Source organism: Vombatus ursinus, unplaced genomic scaffold (genome assembly GCF_900497805.2).
Source record: "Vombatus ursinus unplaced genomic scaffold, bare-nosed wombat genome assembly UNPS02014816.1, whole genome shotgun sequence".
In the NCBI taxonomy this organism is placed as follows: Eukaryota; Metazoa; Chordata; class Mammalia; order Diprotodontia; family Vombatidae; genus Vombatus; species Vombatus ursinus.
This window is the reverse complement of record NW_020954594.1, coordinates 18,707,361-18,726,286: the sequence shown is the minus strand read 5'-3', so window position 1 is coordinate 18,726,286 and position 18,926 is coordinate 18,707,361. Positions and strand designations below refer to the sequence as shown.

At 35.2% G+C, this 18,926-nt stretch overlaps 1 protein-coding gene across 1 annotated transcript in view; it reads right to left on the bottom strand.

Annotated features, from left to right (window-relative positions):
- Positions 1-18,926, bottom strand: part of LRP1B (LDL receptor related protein 1B) — a 2,189,733-nt gene that overhangs the window by 108,309 nt on the left and 2,062,498 nt on the right. The window contains exons 78-82 of the mRNA XM_027835590.1: positions 18,349-18,572; positions 17,238-17,344; positions 5,673-5,789; positions 3,252-3,425; positions 1,572-1,697 (exon numbers count right to left, since the gene is read on the bottom strand). Coding sequence (XP_027691391.1) covers positions 1,572-1,697; positions 3,252-3,425; positions 5,673-5,789; positions 17,238-17,344; positions 18,349-18,572 — 748 coding nt within the window. The remainder of the gene's footprint in view (positions 1-1,571; positions 1,698-3,251; positions 3,426-5,672; positions 5,790-17,237; positions 17,345-18,348; positions 18,573-18,926) is intronic.

Below are 18,926 nucleotides of genomic sequence, written 5' to 3'. Positions count from 1 at the left end.
ATATAATCCTTTTTTCATATTACAGCCCATAAAATCGTGAAATCCTCTCATGCTGTTCCATCAAGTCTCTCTTCTCTGGAGTAAACATACCTGGTTCCTTCAACTTAACTTGCAATAACAGGTTCTGTAGTTCTTTCATTATCCGTCTTGCCATTTTCTGGACACATTTCCATGTGATAACATCTTTCTTAAAACACAGTCCCCAGACCTGAACACTGTTTGGGTCTAAGAAGAGTGCTAGCTAGCCTTGTTGGCCACCAAGTTATCCTGTTGAATCATATAGAATCTATACAATTCACTAAAATTCCAAGAGTGGTTTCATGGGAACATTTCTCAAGTCATGCCTACATGATCTTATATTTTTTGAAGTCTGTTTTTTTCCTTTTTTTTTGAACTTCAGGATAAGACTTTAATTTATTTATAGAAAATTTAATCTTCTTTAATTCTGACTATTGGGATGGCCTCTTCAGATTTTCTTGGATTTAGACTCAGTCATCTAACATGTAAGTTATGCCTCATCCCAAGCTTTGTGTAACAAGTAAATTTGTCAAATATTCCATCTGTGTACTGGAGATCTCCTTCAAAGTTGACATCTGCCCATTAATGTCTACTCATTGTCCCTAGTCATTCAAATGGTTCAAAAATCTACTTACATGTAGTACTATATAGCCCATTTCTTTCTTTTTTTTTTCTCACAAGCATGAACAATTTTGTCAAAACAATGTTTATGCTTCAGTTCTGTATGCTTCTAGGAATTTTCTTTTGTTGAGTGGAAATGACTAAGATCTTAGAATTGTGCCATTCAAACACTTGTGGTCTGTAAAGCATCCTCCATTATTTTTCCCCCAATACTAGAATCATTCTATGAATAATGTATTAGGATCCAGAATAAACAGTATATCTCACTTTCTTGCTATACATGTCATAACTTTTATACTATTGGAATTATTTTCTATTCTTACTCACCCTATTACTCTCTGCATCACTTTAATTACTTTGACCACAAATTAAACTCTTGGTACACATTCTGTTCTCAGGGCAACTCATCTTACAATCCCAACAAACTGTCAACAAATATTTAAGAGATTATATCTTGCCACCAATCAAAACACATTATGGTCAGTGTTAAGAGAACATCTTGACACTTTTTTTTTGGCCCAAAAAGAAATTAACATTTACAAGCAACTATAATTTCCCTTCCCCCCTTTACCTTCCAGGTAAACCTTCCAGATTTGTTCTTTGACTTTACCTTCCTTACAGTCTAAAAATGAGTTTCATGCAAGGGCTACTAAATCTATTTTTTTTGTTCAAGTTTTTGCTACTAATTGTTATAGTATACTTGTGCTCATATTAGATGTGCATAAATGCCAGTTAAATAAATATGAAATGAGTTGACAGAAAATAGAAACACTGAAAAAGAAAAATTAATGTTATTAAACATTGGCACTTGAGAGCCACTCATAACAAGAATTGTCAACTGATGTCTGGTTTGATGGCATTTTCCTTTATTTTATTAACTGATTAATTTATCTTAAAATGTGTTATTTTCCCAAAGACTACAATATACCTACCTAATAGGCTCTCATCATTGCAGGTTCCATTAATCAAGGATTTCCCTTCTGGGCATACACAGGTAGCACCAAAAGGATTAAGTAAACAGAGGAATTCACATGTTAAATCCAAACATGGATTGGGTACTGAAGCAAAACAAAACAAAACAAAATATGCATGAATATAATTACTTTAGGTTATGATAATATTTCACTGAAATTTAAATATAGCCACTTTAAATCTTTTTTTCATATATTTCAAAAATTATACTGTCCTTCACATTGCAAGAGAAAGAACTAAGCCAACATCAGTATAAGATGTACTAGCTGCTTTTTGCCATAGTGGGTATGGATTTTTCCTGAGTTACCCATACTCATTTGCTGTTCTTTGTGACCAATTGTAAGTATCTGCAAGGCAGTTGGCTAGTGGAGCAAAGCTAACTAGCCAAAACATTTCTTTTCAGCATGAAGCTTTAACCAAATAAAATTACTTGTCAGAAGTATTTGCATAGTTAAAAATCCAAGTATATTCTTCACTTAAGAATTAGGGTATCAAAAAGTATTTATTAGTTGAACAGTATTTGACAATTTTTTTCTTTCCATATGGATATATATATATATATACACATACATATATATATTTAGTCTGATCCCTATCCAGTTGCCTTCTTCTGTATGTATTGCCAAATAGGTACTTGGCATGCATCTTAGATTATAGGGACTCCTGCTTGGGCAAAACTGGACTAGATAATTCTGAGGGACCCTTTAGCGCTGAGATTTTTGTAATTCTGTGATCTTACACAGAATATATCTTACCATTCATTAGACTGAGAAGGAAAAAGAGCCTGGGATGATGGCTAAGTGAATGATGTGCTTCCTGTTAGAAACACTATTCAAGCATTAAGCCCCACAGATGTTTGGGGAAGACAATTTATATCTGAGGGCATAATCTTTTCTATCAGAGCACAGATCATAATCAATTGGCAAAAAGTGGCATCATTAAAAATCACTGACTATCTCATTTCCTGCTGGTTGAGAAGCAGCAAAGTTTCTAATCTTCACAAAAACTCTGTTTCAGGTTATACCTATGAATTGATTTTTATCTCAGGGGAAGTCAAGCAAAGTGATTTACTTGTACCGCAATTTATTCAGATAGTTCAAATACTTTTTCAAAATAGTAAGTAATGAATTGTATTTTTTCCCTACAGCCACAAAACAAAACATTACATGTTTTTAGAAGCTGAGCCTTCATATTTGAAAATATTTATATTAAAGAAATTTTTATTACATGTAAGAAAGGTCAAACATTGCAAATTATCTACAGCACTGTAAACAGCGGAAACATGATTTAAATGCTTTCACAGAAGGTACACAGAAGGCCCTAGACTTTGGTTGAATGAAAATTTTCATTTTCTCCATTACCTCTAGTGAATTTGCTAAGGAAGGCAAAGTTTTCTAGTTTTGTTTATTAGAAATAAGGTAAAATTTGCATTTATAAAAACAGTGATATAGTACTATTATTTCACAAAAAAACTCACATGGCAATCACATGTTTTTAATCATTTTAAAGTGGAGAAATAGATTCATTTTCCTATTCTATGATTTAGAATACATCAATATTTTAAAATAAATTTTTTTTGTAAAGCTTGGGACAGAGAATTAATGTGCTAAATATAATTTTACACATAGCAGAATACTTACAATCTTGCTGTTTATAATGATGAGAGATCAAGGCACCTTTTGTTTTATCAACATTTAAACTTAAGTATTCCACTGAGCCATGGCCAAATTTATGTACTCTAAATACACCAGTTTTAGGTCCTGCTCCATATATGTAATCTTCAAAAATATCAATTCTATGTGGATGTAAAAGTCCTAGCACAAAAAAGAAAAAAAATGTTAATGTGGCATTTTAAAGTTATATTAATCAATATTGTTGTATTGGTGAGTAAAACATTTTAAAAAATGCATAAACACCTTACTACTGGTCTTTTAAACCAGGTAATGCTTGCAATATTAGCCTCAAATTTGATGGGATTAATTTTCCCCCCTTACCTTCTAACGCCATTTCTAGTTTTATGTTTAATCTATTATAACCATTTTAGGACACACAAACTAGTAAACAGCTTTTCAAAGAAACAGTTTGTGAAACTAGACATTTAAAAAAATAGAAGACTTTGAGAAAACATGATCATTATTACCTTTGTTATTATCATCATGAACTACTTCTTCAAGGACTATTACATCTACATAATAATTTTCTAGTTCTTATGGGTTCAGAAAGTAAGGAGAAGTTTGATGTTCCTCCAAAGGTTAAAAAAATAGTGGGTTGAAAAATTAAGAACTTGGTGTTTTAGATTGTCTTAATGACTTTAACTTAAAGATTTTAACTTCATGGCTGATTTAAACTATAGTCAGTTTTTTAAAAAAGATTTTGAGTTAGGTCTTGTTCCTATTCTTCAGGAGATTTTAATTTAAATGATATAGGCAAGAAAAATTACAACCGCTACATATTCATATATATATATATATATATATATATATATACAGATGAATGTGTATATACATATGCATGTCTGCAGGTATGCCATATTGGTATGAACACAGACCAAGTCCAGTGTTAGATACACTATATAACTTGTTTGAAGTGAGATTATCGGCTGGGCTCACATTGCATTCAAGTCAAATTTTGAAAGGGGAAAAAATCAATGTGGTATGTGTGTTACCTTTGTATTTTGTCTTCAGTTAATGTTTCATTTTGCTCAATGACCCTGAGTGGGGGGGGAAATCATTATCTCTATAACAAACCATACATAAGGAGATATATGACATGGATATATGACAACAGAAATATGTGTGCACACTAAAGCTTAATAGATAGCATTGATTGTCCTATATCACATTTTTTATCTTAGAAGATATGTCTGAAAAAAATAATTTAATTCATCTAATATTTATCTGGTTTCTATTTTTATAACTGCTAACCAGATGGCAATCTTGATCTTTTCTAAAATTGTATGTAATTTTAAAGATATCATTAATTATATACTTTTTTGTCTTTTTAAAAAATAGCTGAAATGAAAGCTTATAATAATTAGTATTACTCTGTTACAGAGGTGAAATTTTTTTCTCCTTTTCAGTCAAAGAAAATATTAAATAAGAATAAAATTTAAGGAAAAAATTTAATTTTTCCTCTTAAAATATTTATTATTCAAATCAGCCTTTTAAAATTATTAAGTGGTTCATGTTAAAATTTATTTTTAAAAGTTTACAACAAATATTAGATTACAACAAATATTCAGTTTCATATTACAAAGTTAAGCAGCAGGGGAAAGTTAGAGACCCAAGGATATCGACAAAGAGAAAGAAGAATGAGGGAAGAGAGGAAGAGGAAGGTAAAGGAAGAGGTGGGGTGGCTGGTGAAGGAAGAGGAGAGGAGGAAGGAGCTAAGGAAGGAGAGAGAAGGTGGAAGGGAGAAAAAACAGAAGGAAGGGGAATGGGGAATGGGAAAGTTGAAGGAGGAGCAAGAAGAGAGAGAATGAAGGGAGAGATCTGATAATGACCAACACTAGGCTTTGAAAATAACAATTGGCTGATTTACCACTCTTCTCTATTCTTAAAGGATTGACTGAAACCTTAAGGGGCTCTATTCCAAATAGAAAAAGGCACAGAAACTCATCATTTAAATGTTTTTTTGTAATTTAGCATTGTCTAACAGAAGAGTATCACTAGGTATAGTCAGTGTAAAAACTGGCTTCATCCTCTTTTGTTTGTCTATTGTCTAGGGCAGGACAAATGTAATTTTAATAGACTTTAGTTTCATAGAGTTAGAGTTAGAAGGTGTTTTACAGGTGATCTAGTCTACCTTCTCAATTTATAGGTGAACAAATGAAAGTCCAGAAATTTGTATGGCAATTTGTGCTAGGTTCCAGTGATCCAGAATTCAAATCCAGCACCTCTGACTCCAAAGCTAACAGTCTTTCCATGGACCCAGGCTGCGAGACTGTGGGTGTACATACTGCTTTTGGAGAAGTCTAGAGTTTAGGTCCATACAAGTTCTTATGAACTAGAATTCTGTCTAATTTGATTTCAAAACACAAATAATGGAAACATTCTACAAACCTTGTTTGCTGCTCACAGAAACCACTGAATCGGAGCCATCGAAAAGAACGCTGCCAATGACAGATAGCTCAAAGTCAGCCCAATATATGCGTTGACTGAACTGATCAACAGCCAGCCCTGCAAAATAAACATACAAGAACAAATGAAGAAATGTACCTGAAATGATTTTAGAAATTAGTGTTCTTTTCCACCCAGCCTCCCAAACATCCATTTCTAACTATGAATGACATTATTCCCTCAGGCATCATAGAATTAGGTTTTCCATCTGTTTCCTTGTACAGTGGAATTTAGAAAGTCTTGATTCATTCAATACTTCTCACATAGGCACATGTTTTAAATATTTATCCCTTTGCCTGACTAGCAATAGCCAACAACTAGTGCAAGAGTGAGAAAAAGGTCATCCCTAGAATATCAATTTTCCTTCATATCTACTTATTACTTATGATTTCATTTTTACCATCGTGGTGAGGAAAAGGAACTATAATGTTTCTATTTTATCTGTAAAATAAATCTCAGAACCTATTATATAACTTATTACAGAAATATAAGGAAGATTTATGATTTTGTCGGTGAGGGGAGCTCTTGATATGAGAATTTCCTGAGGTATATAGTGGTTAAGTGAATTGCCCTGATTTACATAATTAAGAAGTGTCACAGGTAGGATACCAACCCTGGCTTTTCTGGCTCTCTCTGTCTATCAATCATGATAGAAAATAATAGCTTTTGAATTGGGTTCCTTTTGGACCTCCTTAATCACCATTGAATTGCCCCAAATCACACACTGAAAAGCTCTAGTGTCATCCACAAAGTGCAGATCTCCAAGAGTAGTTTTATAGTGGGACTCAAGTATATGTTTCGTGGTTAAATATTGTAGAGCAGACCTATAATACTGAAGAGTGTCCATATCAAGAAGAAGATGAATAGCCAAGTAATTAATGGAGGTCCTTGTTACACTGCAATCATCAGCTTGTTGAAAATAGCTTTTAAAATGCAACTGCTCAAAAACTTCCAGTGGCTCTCAATGGTGGTAGCCCAATGGTATGGAAACTTCTTTGTTTGACATTTAAATCCTTTACAACCTGGCTCAAGCCTGCCTTGTGAGGTTGATCCCTTCTTGCTATTTTTCCTATACAATGTTCCATATCCTCTACTTCTATGCCTTGTCAGAGGCCGCACCTCATGCCTGGAATGCAGTCCCCTCTCAGCTTCATCTCTCAGACTCTAGCCTCAGTCAAAGGTGAGTGTGAGCATCACCTCCTGTATAAGGACTTTATGGTCCACAGTTGTCTGCAACCCTGTGAAATTCATTTGTATTTGTTTCATATGTATTTATTTATATGTGTAGTTCTTATTGCTTCTGAAAGACTGTCAGCTCCTTGAGCATAAGGACTGTTTCCTTTTTTTGTTTTTGAATTTCTAGCATTTAACGCAGCACCTGGCACATAGAAGATGCTCAATAAATGCTTGATTGATTTTATTTGAAATAGGCATTGCATTTGCTTTATAATTATTAGTATTAGTTAGTGATGGAACTGTTAAAACTGTTAAAAGTATATGTGAATTTCACATTTCTGAATTTCATAATAAGGACCTAATATCTCCACAAAATGTCAAGCATAGTTGAAAAATAGAATTGCCTTTAAGCTACTGATTACCTACCCATACTTTACAATAGATGTGACAATAATTTTCCAAGTCATTTTTCTATTCATTCTTTCCTTCCATAGATATTATTAGCCTTTAGCTATGATATACAACTACTTTGAATATATTAGACAGTGAGGGCCACCAAACATGGCAACCAACCAATAGAATCATTAGCTATACAGTCACAATTTTTCTACCTAACAAAGAGACTGCACTAAGAGATATTCCTTAGTTTCTTTTAATTGTGTCTCTATGTAAAATTGTGTCTCCCATAAGAGAATATGAGCTTCCTGAGAGCAGGGCTTATTTTACTTTTGTCTTTGGATCCTTAGCATCTAGCATAGCATCTGGAACATAGTGGGTTCTTATTAAATGCTTTTTGATTAGTTATCTGGAAGGACCCTGGCTCTTCAACTGCACTGAAAACTGTAGTAGAAAAATTTGTAATTGATTCCTCTTCTCGGTCTGTAGAAAGAGTTAAAAATAGTCCATCTAAATCACTTCTTTTTCCAAGAACCTAGTATGACATTCAGATATACTGCCTAACTAGCCTCATACCAATAATTTGGTAGATAAACCAACTGGTTCATGTTTAATTGGTAATTGTTTAGTGATTAATTGCTACTTGGAGACATATTCAAAGTGCCTGGAAGCTAAAACATGAAAATCAGAAAATGATACATTTCCTATGATTTTTATTATATTTTAGAATAGTTATATAAGAATGGCTGAAAGTATTTTTCTTTTTAGTGATAAATAAGGTGGTCAGTGTACATATCAAAAAACTATCTGAAAAAAAGGCTTTTTTTTCCCTTTAGAAAGAGTAAATTTACTGGTCAAGGAAGAGGTAGGGAATCTGTTTTCTATATAGTTTAAATGGATGTAGCATTTTATCTGCTTCAACAACAACAACAAAAGCTCTCAAGTGGCATATATTATAATTTGATCAAAGTGGTCAAGAAATAGTCATCCATATCAACTTAGGTTATATAGTGTATAACTGGATGGAACTATATCCAGTTTAAAAAAAAAAGCTTCTGTAACAAAGCTTTTAGATAGATGGTATTTATATTCTAAGAAAGCCACAAATCGATGACTTTGATTTTTCCTTAAGCTTTTTAATAAAAAAGATAGTCTTTTAAATTAAAAAGTTAATAAAGGAATCAACTAGGTTTTCCTGTTAGAGAGATGATAGTTAAGTTTCTATGAAGGGGAAACATCACTGTTACGAACCTTTTATCTTTAAAATGAAATATCACATTTCCTTTTGTCTTTAATAAAAGTCCAATAATAGTAGAAAAAAAAAGTGTTCAATCTTCCCTAGTACTCATTCTTATCAGGCCTTGGAATGATGAACATTTGCAACCAATTCAGGAAGAAGATAGAAGATTTAAAATTACATTTCATACTTGTTCTAATCGAGCACAATGAAATAACCCTTTGGAAGAAATATAGAAACTGTAGCTCATTCAATTTTACTATTTCATAATACTGATAATAATTATATAAGTATTTTTAAAAATCTTATGAGCCACCATCATTAGTTCACTTCAGCCACTTCTGAATCACTTTTTGCAGACTCTGCAATTTTCCACGATGCTTATTTTATTTTCCTTCTCCCCTTTCAATTTATATTCCATCTCCCACCTTGTCAAAAAACAAAAACAAAAGCAAATGTAATTAATAAAGCAAAATTTTCTGAGAAATCATTAAAAGATTCAAGGGAGACTCTTTAGAGGATAGTAGAATTGCAAAAAAATGACAGATTCAATGACAAGAGAAGATGTAGTGTGGTGGAAAGAGCAGTGGACTTGATGCAAGACATGGTTGTCTAATGCTACTGTGTCCTAGTTCTTTGCTCCTGGACGTAACATTTCATCTCTCTGGGCCCCAATTTCCCCATCTGGAATTTGAGGCTGTTGGACCAAATGATCTACAAGTTTCCTTCCAACTTAAGTAAATTTGACTATGTTAAAAAAAAAAAAGGTCAAGGTAGCCCAGAAAGCTATACCAATCCATTCATAAATTATGAGACAGGAGCCTAGAAGAAATTTGAAAAAGGGAAGACGCTTTCCTGTAATATTCCCACCCTCATGGTTATTACTACTTGTGCTTTTAAGAAATTTGAATCTTCCAATCCTTTTTTTTGGGGGGGGGGGAGATGTGAGGGATAGTTCATCAATTCACAAGGGCCTTTCCCCCAAATGTTTTATAAGCCTCGCCTGCAGTGCCTAATATGTTAATTGAATGAATTCATGAATAAATTAACAAAACATTCTTTAAAGTTTAATCTATGCCAGTCTATCAATGACCTTTTGCTTCCCAAGAACAAAAGGATTGAGGGAAAGCAATCAAGCCTCAGAACTGGATTTGTTGCCAGAATCATTCTGCATTCATTCAGAAATTGCCACCACAAATTACATGAGTCAGAGAAGGAAACATAAACAACCTACTGGCTATCAAGGGAGGTGGTATTTGGGGATTTGGTTCATATTTATGCTATTCAGTAAATAAACATTTATTAAGTATATTAAGACCACTGTGCTAGGTATTAGGAAAGGTAAAAAGGTGAAATAAGACACAAGTCTTACCTGCACAGGAGGCAAAATAAAAAGATAATTATAAATCAAAGCATTACATGGCAAATGCATTAAAGAGAGTTTTGGGGAGGCCTGTGGGGGAAGGTTGTTACTGATGGGAGTGGAGAAGTGGAACATGGGAAGGAAGATGGAGGAGGTGGAATTCTAGTTGTGTTTTCAAGGACAGGTAGTAACTCAGTTACTAATATGGGACAAGTCAAGTCAACAAACATGTAAGTGCCTAATGTGTCAGGTGCATTGTTGTAACGTGCTGAGGATACAATGAAAAGCAAAGCTCCTGCTTTGAAGGAGCTCATAATCTAGTGTGGGTGACAACATGCTAACAAATATGTGAAAACAAGATATAAGCAGGAGAAATTGGTGACTGTCTCAGAGGGAAGGCATTAGCATTAAGAGGACCAGGAAAGACTTCTTATAGATGGTAGCATTTTAGTTAAGACTTGAAGGCAAGGAATACCATTCTAAGCATAGTAGACAACATGAGCAGATTCAGCTAGAAAAATTCAGAGCATATTTGGAAGCAGAGAGTGGTCTCTTTTGGTTACAGCAAAAGCTCCATGAAAGAGGAAAATTTGAAATAAGGATAGAAAAGTTGGGTGGCCACAGATTGGGAAAAACCCTGAATGACATGCAAATGAGTTTATATTTCATCCAGGAATAGCTTAAGATCAAGGGAGTAAGGCATTTTAAAGTAAAAACCATTGATATTTTACAGTAGCAGACCATGGGAGCAACCTCTAAATATGGAGGTGAGTGAAATTAGAGTAGAAAAAATGGACTAAGAAAATAGAGAGAGGCCAAGGGACAAAGGAAGGGCAGTGAGAAAGGTGGACAGAGGTTTAGTTGTGAGTGAATGTAGAGACTTTCAAGGCCCTGCTCCTTCAATCAAATAGCTGGGATACTACTGGAGGATAAATGTCAAGAAGGCTGGACACCTCTTTGCTTCTCCCTTACTCAGAACCCTGAAGCCTAGAGCCCAGAGGTCAAGAAGTGATTTCTCAAAGAGCCACTTCACATCATAAAAGAAATCAGTTCAATCTCATGAATTTTTCTAGTGATACTCAGCAGCATTGGAGGAATTAGATATAGAGTCACATACTACAAAACATCAAGGTTTGTAAATACTAACTTGAATTCAAGGGAGAATTACTATAGCAATGCTTCATTTCTGCAAAGGGGGCTTACCACAGCAATCTACTGCCTGCTATATGGGATTCATAATTCTGGTTTTGGGTTTTCACCCCTGAAAGTAGAAAATGCCCATGCTACCTTCTCCAGAATCCTCACCCCTATTCCAATAACTCTTCCATCTTTTTGTTCCATGTCTACTCACCCGCAATTGCCTTGTGAATTTCTCTGTGCCCTTTGAAACTCTTACTGTATTGTTCCATTCACCCAAGTCCCTGACTTGGGATTCATATTTAGCTTTTCACTCTTCTTCACTCCCCATATCCTAACTAATTGTTAATTAATTCTACATCTCTTGTATTCATTTCTTTCTCTATATTCACAGTTCAGGCTCTCTCATTACAATTCACCTGGACTGTTGCAATAATTGGTCTGCCTGCCTCAATTTTCTCCTCTCTTTAGTTTATAATCTATACAACTGCCAAAGCAGTATTCCTAAAGTGCAGTATTAATTTAGGGACTTCCTTACTCAAAAACAAACAAACAAACAAATAAACAAACCCAAACCCAAAACAAAATGTTTTTCATCAGGAGCTCCCTATTGCATCTGTGATCAAACACAAATCCATCTATTTGAAAAGACCATTGCAATCTGGGTCTTGGTTACCTTTTTAGGCATATTTCCATTATCCCCTTCATATTCTAGTAAAATTGATCGATTATACTTCTCTCTTTTTAGTAATCCCATGCATAAAATACATTCCATTCCCACCTCTGCCTAATACAAACCATAGCTTTTTTTTTTTCCCCTAGAGCTAACAAGCCAAATAACACTTTTCCCCTGAGGCTTTTCCTGATCCCTCCAATTGTTCCTTTTGTCACAAAATTATTTTGTATACATATATACATACCTACATATATATATGTATATGTCCATATGTATGCTCATATATATTTACATGTAGGTATATTTATTTTTACTTATAAGTACACGTTTATACTGACAGCTCTCTTAGAGTAAGGACTCTTTTTCATTTGTACCATCAGTGTCTAGCATAGTGCCTAGCACACAAAAGGCACTTAATAAATGCTTATTGAGGTAAAAACTCCCTTACACCACTGAATTTTTCAACCAGTATTCCTTCCACCCTCCTTACTTTAATAGAAGCCTATCTCTCCCTCTAAGCCATATTATCTTTTTCAACTCTCACCCCTATGGGCTAATCCACTAAAGAGTCCAAATTAGTGGGACATCCACTTGCTGACTATTTTTGAATTCACACCATTTCTCTACCACAATTTCCCAGTGACCTTTTTTTTCCTCAGAGGGGTTTTTAACCCATTTATACCACCCTTTCCATTCTTGTTATCATCTCCTGACCTCCAGATCATTCCCATGACTTTTTCAATGACTTTATTATTTGACTCATAGTTTTCTCTTTTTCTAAGCCATCTTTTGCAACCATCCTGAAGTTGATGATGATGATACTTCTAGCAACTTGGTCATTCCTTCCTCTATTTTTAACAACTTCCTTCTCTGTACTTCATCAAAATCCTAATGTGGCTACATTTTAGTCCTTGCTATTTTTTTTTTCAGAGCCAGAATTTAGAAACTACATTGTCCATCTGAAAGCTCTTATCCTTCTATCGTTCTTACCCTCAATAAACCTACTCTTGACTTCAGTACAGATCCTTTAGTTTCTTGACCCTTGCCTTTTCTCCTAGGCCACCTCTTTCACTACAGTTTCACTTGCTTCCATATCTAACCTTAATTCCATGATCTCTCACTAGTATTGGAATCCCTTGGCAGCTAGGTGGCACAGTATATAAGAGTGCTGGGCCTGAAGACAATCAATTAATTAATCAATAAACATTTATTAAGTGTCTACTACATGTCAGGCATTGAGCTAAGAACTGAAGATACAAAAAGAGGCAAAAGACATTCGCTACCCTCAAGGATCATACAATTCTAATGAGGGAGATGACACACAAATATATACACTAGAAGTTATATGTAGAAGAAATTGAAAATAATTAGCAGAGGGAAGGTACTGGAATTAAGAGGGGTTGAAGAAGACTGCAAATAGAAGACAGAATTTTAGTAGAGATTTAAAGGAAGCCAGGGAGTTCAAGGGACAGTATTCCAAGCATGGGAGATAGTCAGAGAAAATGCCAGAGTTGAGAGATGGAGTGTCCTATTTGTGGAGCTGCCAGGAGAACAGTGTTTGCCACTGGATTAAAGAGTAGATGTCAGGGAATAAGGTATAAGAACACTGGAAATGTTATAGGGAACTCAGTTATGAAGGGCTTTGAATGCCAAACAGAACATTTGATATTTGATCCTGAAGGCAATAGGAAGCCACTGTATTTTACCAAGTGAAGGTATTATTATTGTACCTGTGCTTTAGGAAAATCACTTTAGTGGATAAATGGAAGGTGAATTGGAGTATGGAGAAAGTTGAGACACAGAGGCCCACCAACAGACTATTGAATTATCCATGAGGGCCTGTGTGAAAGTGGTGGCAGTATCAAGGAGGGAAGGGTACATATCTAAGAGATATTGCAAAGGTGAAATCAACAAGCCTTGACGATATCTTGGATATGACGATTAAGAGATAATGAGGAATCCAGGATGACTCCTAGGTTGTAAGCATGAGGGACTGAAAGGATGGTATAGCCTTCTACAATAATAGTAAATAGAAAAGCAGGCTTCATGGGGAAAGATACTGAGTTCTCTTTTGACCATATTGAGTTTAAGACGTCTACTGGACATCCAGTTTGAGATATCTAAAAGGCAGTTGGAGATGTAAGATTGGAGGTCAGCAGAGAGATTAGGGCAGGAAAAGTAGATTTGAGAATCCTCAGCATGGAAATGGTAATTAAATCTGTGGGAGCTCCAGAGATCACAAGTGAAGTAGTATAGAGGGAGAAGAAAGCCCAGGATAGAACACTGAGAGACACCTATGGTTAGAGGGCATGATCTGGAAGAGAATTCAACAAAGAAGACACCTAAGGAGTGGTCAAATATGTAAGAGGAGAACCAGGAGAGAATAGTGTCCCAATAACCTAGAGAGAAGACAGTATCAAGTTGGAGAGAGTGAACAACAACATCAAAGGTTGCAGAGAGGTCAAGGAGAATGAGGATTGAGAAAAGACCATCAGATTTGGCAACTCAGAGATCATTAGTAACTTGGATAAAGCAGTTTCAGTGTAATGACAAAGTCAGAAGCCAGACTATAAGGGAAGGAAGGAATGATCTATGGGTCTGTAGAAAATAGCTCCCAGGATTTTGATTGGATGGTAGCTGTGAACAGTATTAATCTTAAATGAAGATAGGTTACTGAGTGATAGAGGAAGGGGGAGATCCTGAAAGTGGCAAAGGGGAGCAAGGAGTGTTCTAACTCCTCTGCCTCAACCAGTGAGTTGAGGAAAATGAGTGAAAGTGAAGCAAGTACTAGAAAGGGTGGCCTAGGAGTCAGCATCATCAGGTGGAAGCCAGGTTTCAGTAGAAGCTAATAGATAGGAGTAAAATAAGAAAAGATTTAAGATGAAGACAAGTTTGTTGCCTATGGAACAGGCATTCCAGAGGGCACAGTGGAAGGGCTGAATGGAGTTAGGTTGAAACTCTGGGTGGGAGGATTGAGGCAAATGGAAATGAGGAATCGTATGGTAGAAGGTGTGGCACAGGATTCGGATGATGACCTATAGGAGTTCAGAGTCACTGGTATGACCAGGTGTGAGAATGTCCATCATTGAATAGAGGGTGACACTCTTCTACCCTCATAGAACATATGCAGCAGGAGATTCGAGGCCCAAGTCAAAGGGAAGGTTGCTTTTCTTTGCGCTGAGGTTCTTCGTATCCCATTAGGGAGACTGGACTGGCAACAGGAGGTGGAAATTGCCTTGTGCTGGCAGAGATGGAAGTGGCTGATTTGGGGGCAGATGGAAGATGCCTGATCTGTCCCCTCGAAGCCTTTCCTCAGGGGCCATGCTACCCCCCATTAAGAGTTGGGAGGCACAAGATTCTAGCAAGAAGTCAGATCTCTTTTCACCTGAGGAGGTTGACTATGAAATAGCATCAGGAAGTGGTAGACTTCCTGAACAGATGGAAGATGCTTGATCTTGCCCTTTGCAGCCTTTCCTTAGGCAAGCAGGAGTTGGAAGGCTTAAGGTGCTAGTGTGCATCTGGTCTGAGTCAAGAAGATGTAAGTTCAAACCTGACCTCAGACACTTAGTAGCTGTTTGACCATTGGCAAATCACTTAACCTCAGTGTGTGTCAGTTTCCTCAAATGTAAAATAGGGATAATAAAAGTACCTACCTCCCAGGGTTGTTGTAAAGATCCAATGGAATAATATCTATAATGGGCTTAGCATAGTAACTGACACATAGTAGGTGCTTAATAAATGCTTGTTTCCTTCCTTCACACTGATTTTTCACTGGTCTTGAACAAGGGTTAGCCTCTTGTCCCCCTCATCTAATTTTTCTAGTACTACTCCAATGATACTGAGCATTACTAGAAAAACAACAACAATGTGAAATTGAACTGATTTCACTTGTAACAGATTTATGGTATATGAACTCAGTTGGGCTATCCTTGTTATTCTACTTCTACTTCACCCTTTATTGACTCCTTATCTCATTCCTTACAATTACTGTAACAAATCTTTTTGGAAAAAAAAAAAGATTTGTTATGTATACATACATTAGAAGACATGTCAGAAAGTTCTGTTTTCTCCCAGTGCTTGGCCTGACAGACTCACTCCTGGAAGAAACTCTTTAGACTACATTTCCCAGAAGGCTGTGCATGAGATCACAATAAGGTGATGTCATCTCACATTCTGATTGGATGATGAGGCTTTGCTATGAATTCATTTTAATAATAGATGCTACTGTAGACAAGAGAAGTGTGGCAGCCAGAGTATGGGACACCTTGAGGGCAGGAAAGGAAAAACCTTGGAGAAGATGGCATACCTAAGAACCTGGCATGACTTTCCTAAACTCCAACACTGTTTCTGGACCATGATGGTCACTGTAGGGCCATGACTTCTATATGCTGCACCTTTGAAAACTACCAGACTGAAGAGTTGAAGAGAAACGAATAGGTTATACAGTATCAGACTTCAAGCTACAGAACTGATCCTGAGAGTTTGAACTCTGTCCTTCATCTACTCTCTTGAGGATATAGGGTGGATTAAATGGAGAGTTGACTTTCAAACTTCTTTTGAAGTATAGGAGATGGTAGTCATCTAGGTTTAGATGTTGAGAAAACTTACTGAATAAATTCCATGTTATCAACTTACTATTCTATTTTGTTTGTTTTAAGTCCATGTCATCTAGTACCATCTGGCATAAAAGTTCATTAGTGGGTTCTCCAAGCTGTGAATCTGAATATTAATTAAAGAGTAAAAAGTAGTGCATTTCCCGATTTGGGTAGGGGACCAATGGCCATGCCACATATATAGTAGCTGTCAAAAGACATGACAGAGTGTTAAATCAATTGTATAAACAAGTTCTGAGAATTAAAAGAAGAGTGGTAATTATAATCCGAAATGGTTTGGTGTTTGCCATGAATTAGGGAAATGCTGGCATTAGGGCGGAGATAGTCTTTCATTGGGGGCCATTATTATAAACCAGCACAATGTATGATGTTTTACTAATGATTACTTTTTCTTTACAATTTAAAATATTTAATAATCATGCAATTAATTTCAAAAAGCATTAATTATCTGCTATATCAGTTAATAAGCATTTAATAAGTGCTTACACTACACCTGACACAGTGATAACCATTGGAGTACCTAAGAAAGGCAAAAATGTATTCTCTGCCCACAAAGATTTCACATTCTATGTATTGGACTTAGTTCTAGGAGCTGGCATTACAAACACAACAAGGAAAACAGTTCCTGCTTTTATGGAGCTTACATTCTATATTCTACAACTTGATTAAACATCATAATGTAGATGAAAATATCTGATTTTATAGACTGGAAAATACAGAGAAGTATTAATAAGGTTACACTCAAAATTATTTGATTACCAACCATGAAAATACAGTGTTTAAGACAATTGGTAATTGCTAGTCTATTTTCTTTCCCAGGGAAAAAAATGGCCAGCAGAATTAGAATCTAATCTCCAACATGGGGATAAGTCTACATCATCCTTTAGAAGATGACAAGAATGTATCATACCTGTGGGTCTCTGTAAATTCTTCTGTACCAAAATTCTTCTTAGAGTACCATCCATGGCTGCTTCTTCAATATGAGAGTGGTCCCCAACAACAGTCCAGTACATCATCCTAAAGACAGCAGGTAAAAGAGGTGAACTCTCTGTGGTCCTGTGTGCCGTTAATGCTGCTTGTCAGTGATATTTCTCAGTGGACTAAACAGTGTCTCATGATTTGATGTCCAATAATCAACTGGGAAAACTACCTTACAAGCTCAGATTGAAAATATTTCTTCCTTTCTAAGCATCTATCTTCATGTAATGATTTCTTATCATGAACTTATTCTGTTTACACCCCCTTGGAATATTTGGCCTATTTTGAAGTGTACATCAAAATGATTTATTATTTCCAGAAAGGGAATTAATTATTTTTCCAACAGAAGTGATTTCCTCTTGTAGGAGGAAAGGTGCTACATAAATCTAATACATAAATAAATATCAAGGGTTGACTCAATTATTCAGAGTCTGATGATACAATTTGGACCTTACAAAAAATCTTTATTACTCTTCCTAATACCTCCCCTTTGGGTCATTGAGCTAAGTATTTACATTTCTACCTGAAGGCTAGGAAGAAAAAAGGGACACTTAAGCCAATCAGTTGAAATTCTTACTAGAATCTCTTTTAAAATATTTAGTGAGGATGAAGTTGAAACTCAATTAAAATAATATTTGGGAATTATCTTTGATCTTTGTTCACCCATGCTATGTTCATTCTTCATTGTCAGAGGCAGCAGAGTCATAAACTCTTCTGAAATGGAATATTTAACATCTCTAAAATTCAATTATATATTAATAGCAATTATTTATTTAGCATATTTGTTTCATTGTTTTATTTTTTTAAAAGTCATTGTTTACCCCAGTAGGAATCTTTGAGACATCAATTATACTTTGAAGTATAAATTAATGTGACAGTGATTCACATATGACTCAGAATGACTCAGAAATTTGAAAATTAAAAAAATATGTTGAATGTTTTTCCCATTTTTTCCAAAATAAGGAACTTTTTAGAATAAATTTAAAAACCATTTAGTTTTTAAATTGTAACTAAAAATTTAAACAATAACTTATTTGACTTACCCTCTCTTAGGATTGACAGCAATGGCATAGGGTTCTCCAGCCATATTTGTAAGGAGCCGTGTACAGTTAGGACCATTCAGTTGCCCCACATTTATTGAATATCTTAAACTTGTCCAGTGAGTGGTATAATAACTAAACCAATGCATTCTAGAGTGATCTGTCCAGTAAATATTTCCAGCAATCCAATCAACAGCAATGTCCCTGGGTCTTTTGAATTCAGGACACTAGAAATACAATAGTTTGAGAAAATAAAAATTAGACAAGTAGAATTGCCAATTCATCTTCCCATATAGATTGAACTAAATCATTGAGGAAATCCAACATCAAATATTTATTGTGTTGGATTGCTGACATAAATTAACATCAAAAAAAAAAGAAACAGACTCTCCACAATTTATAATCTAACCAGTACCATGAATTTGGTCAGCTTTTTTTTTTTGAAGTTCAATCTCTTTCTACTGCTTTTCTTGCTTTTATTATCCTATACAACCCCAGGTTCCTGGAGTTTATCTTTTATTATTATTCTCTCTCATAGAAAAGAGTGTTTTTTTTTAAATTAAACACCTATAGAGGGAAAT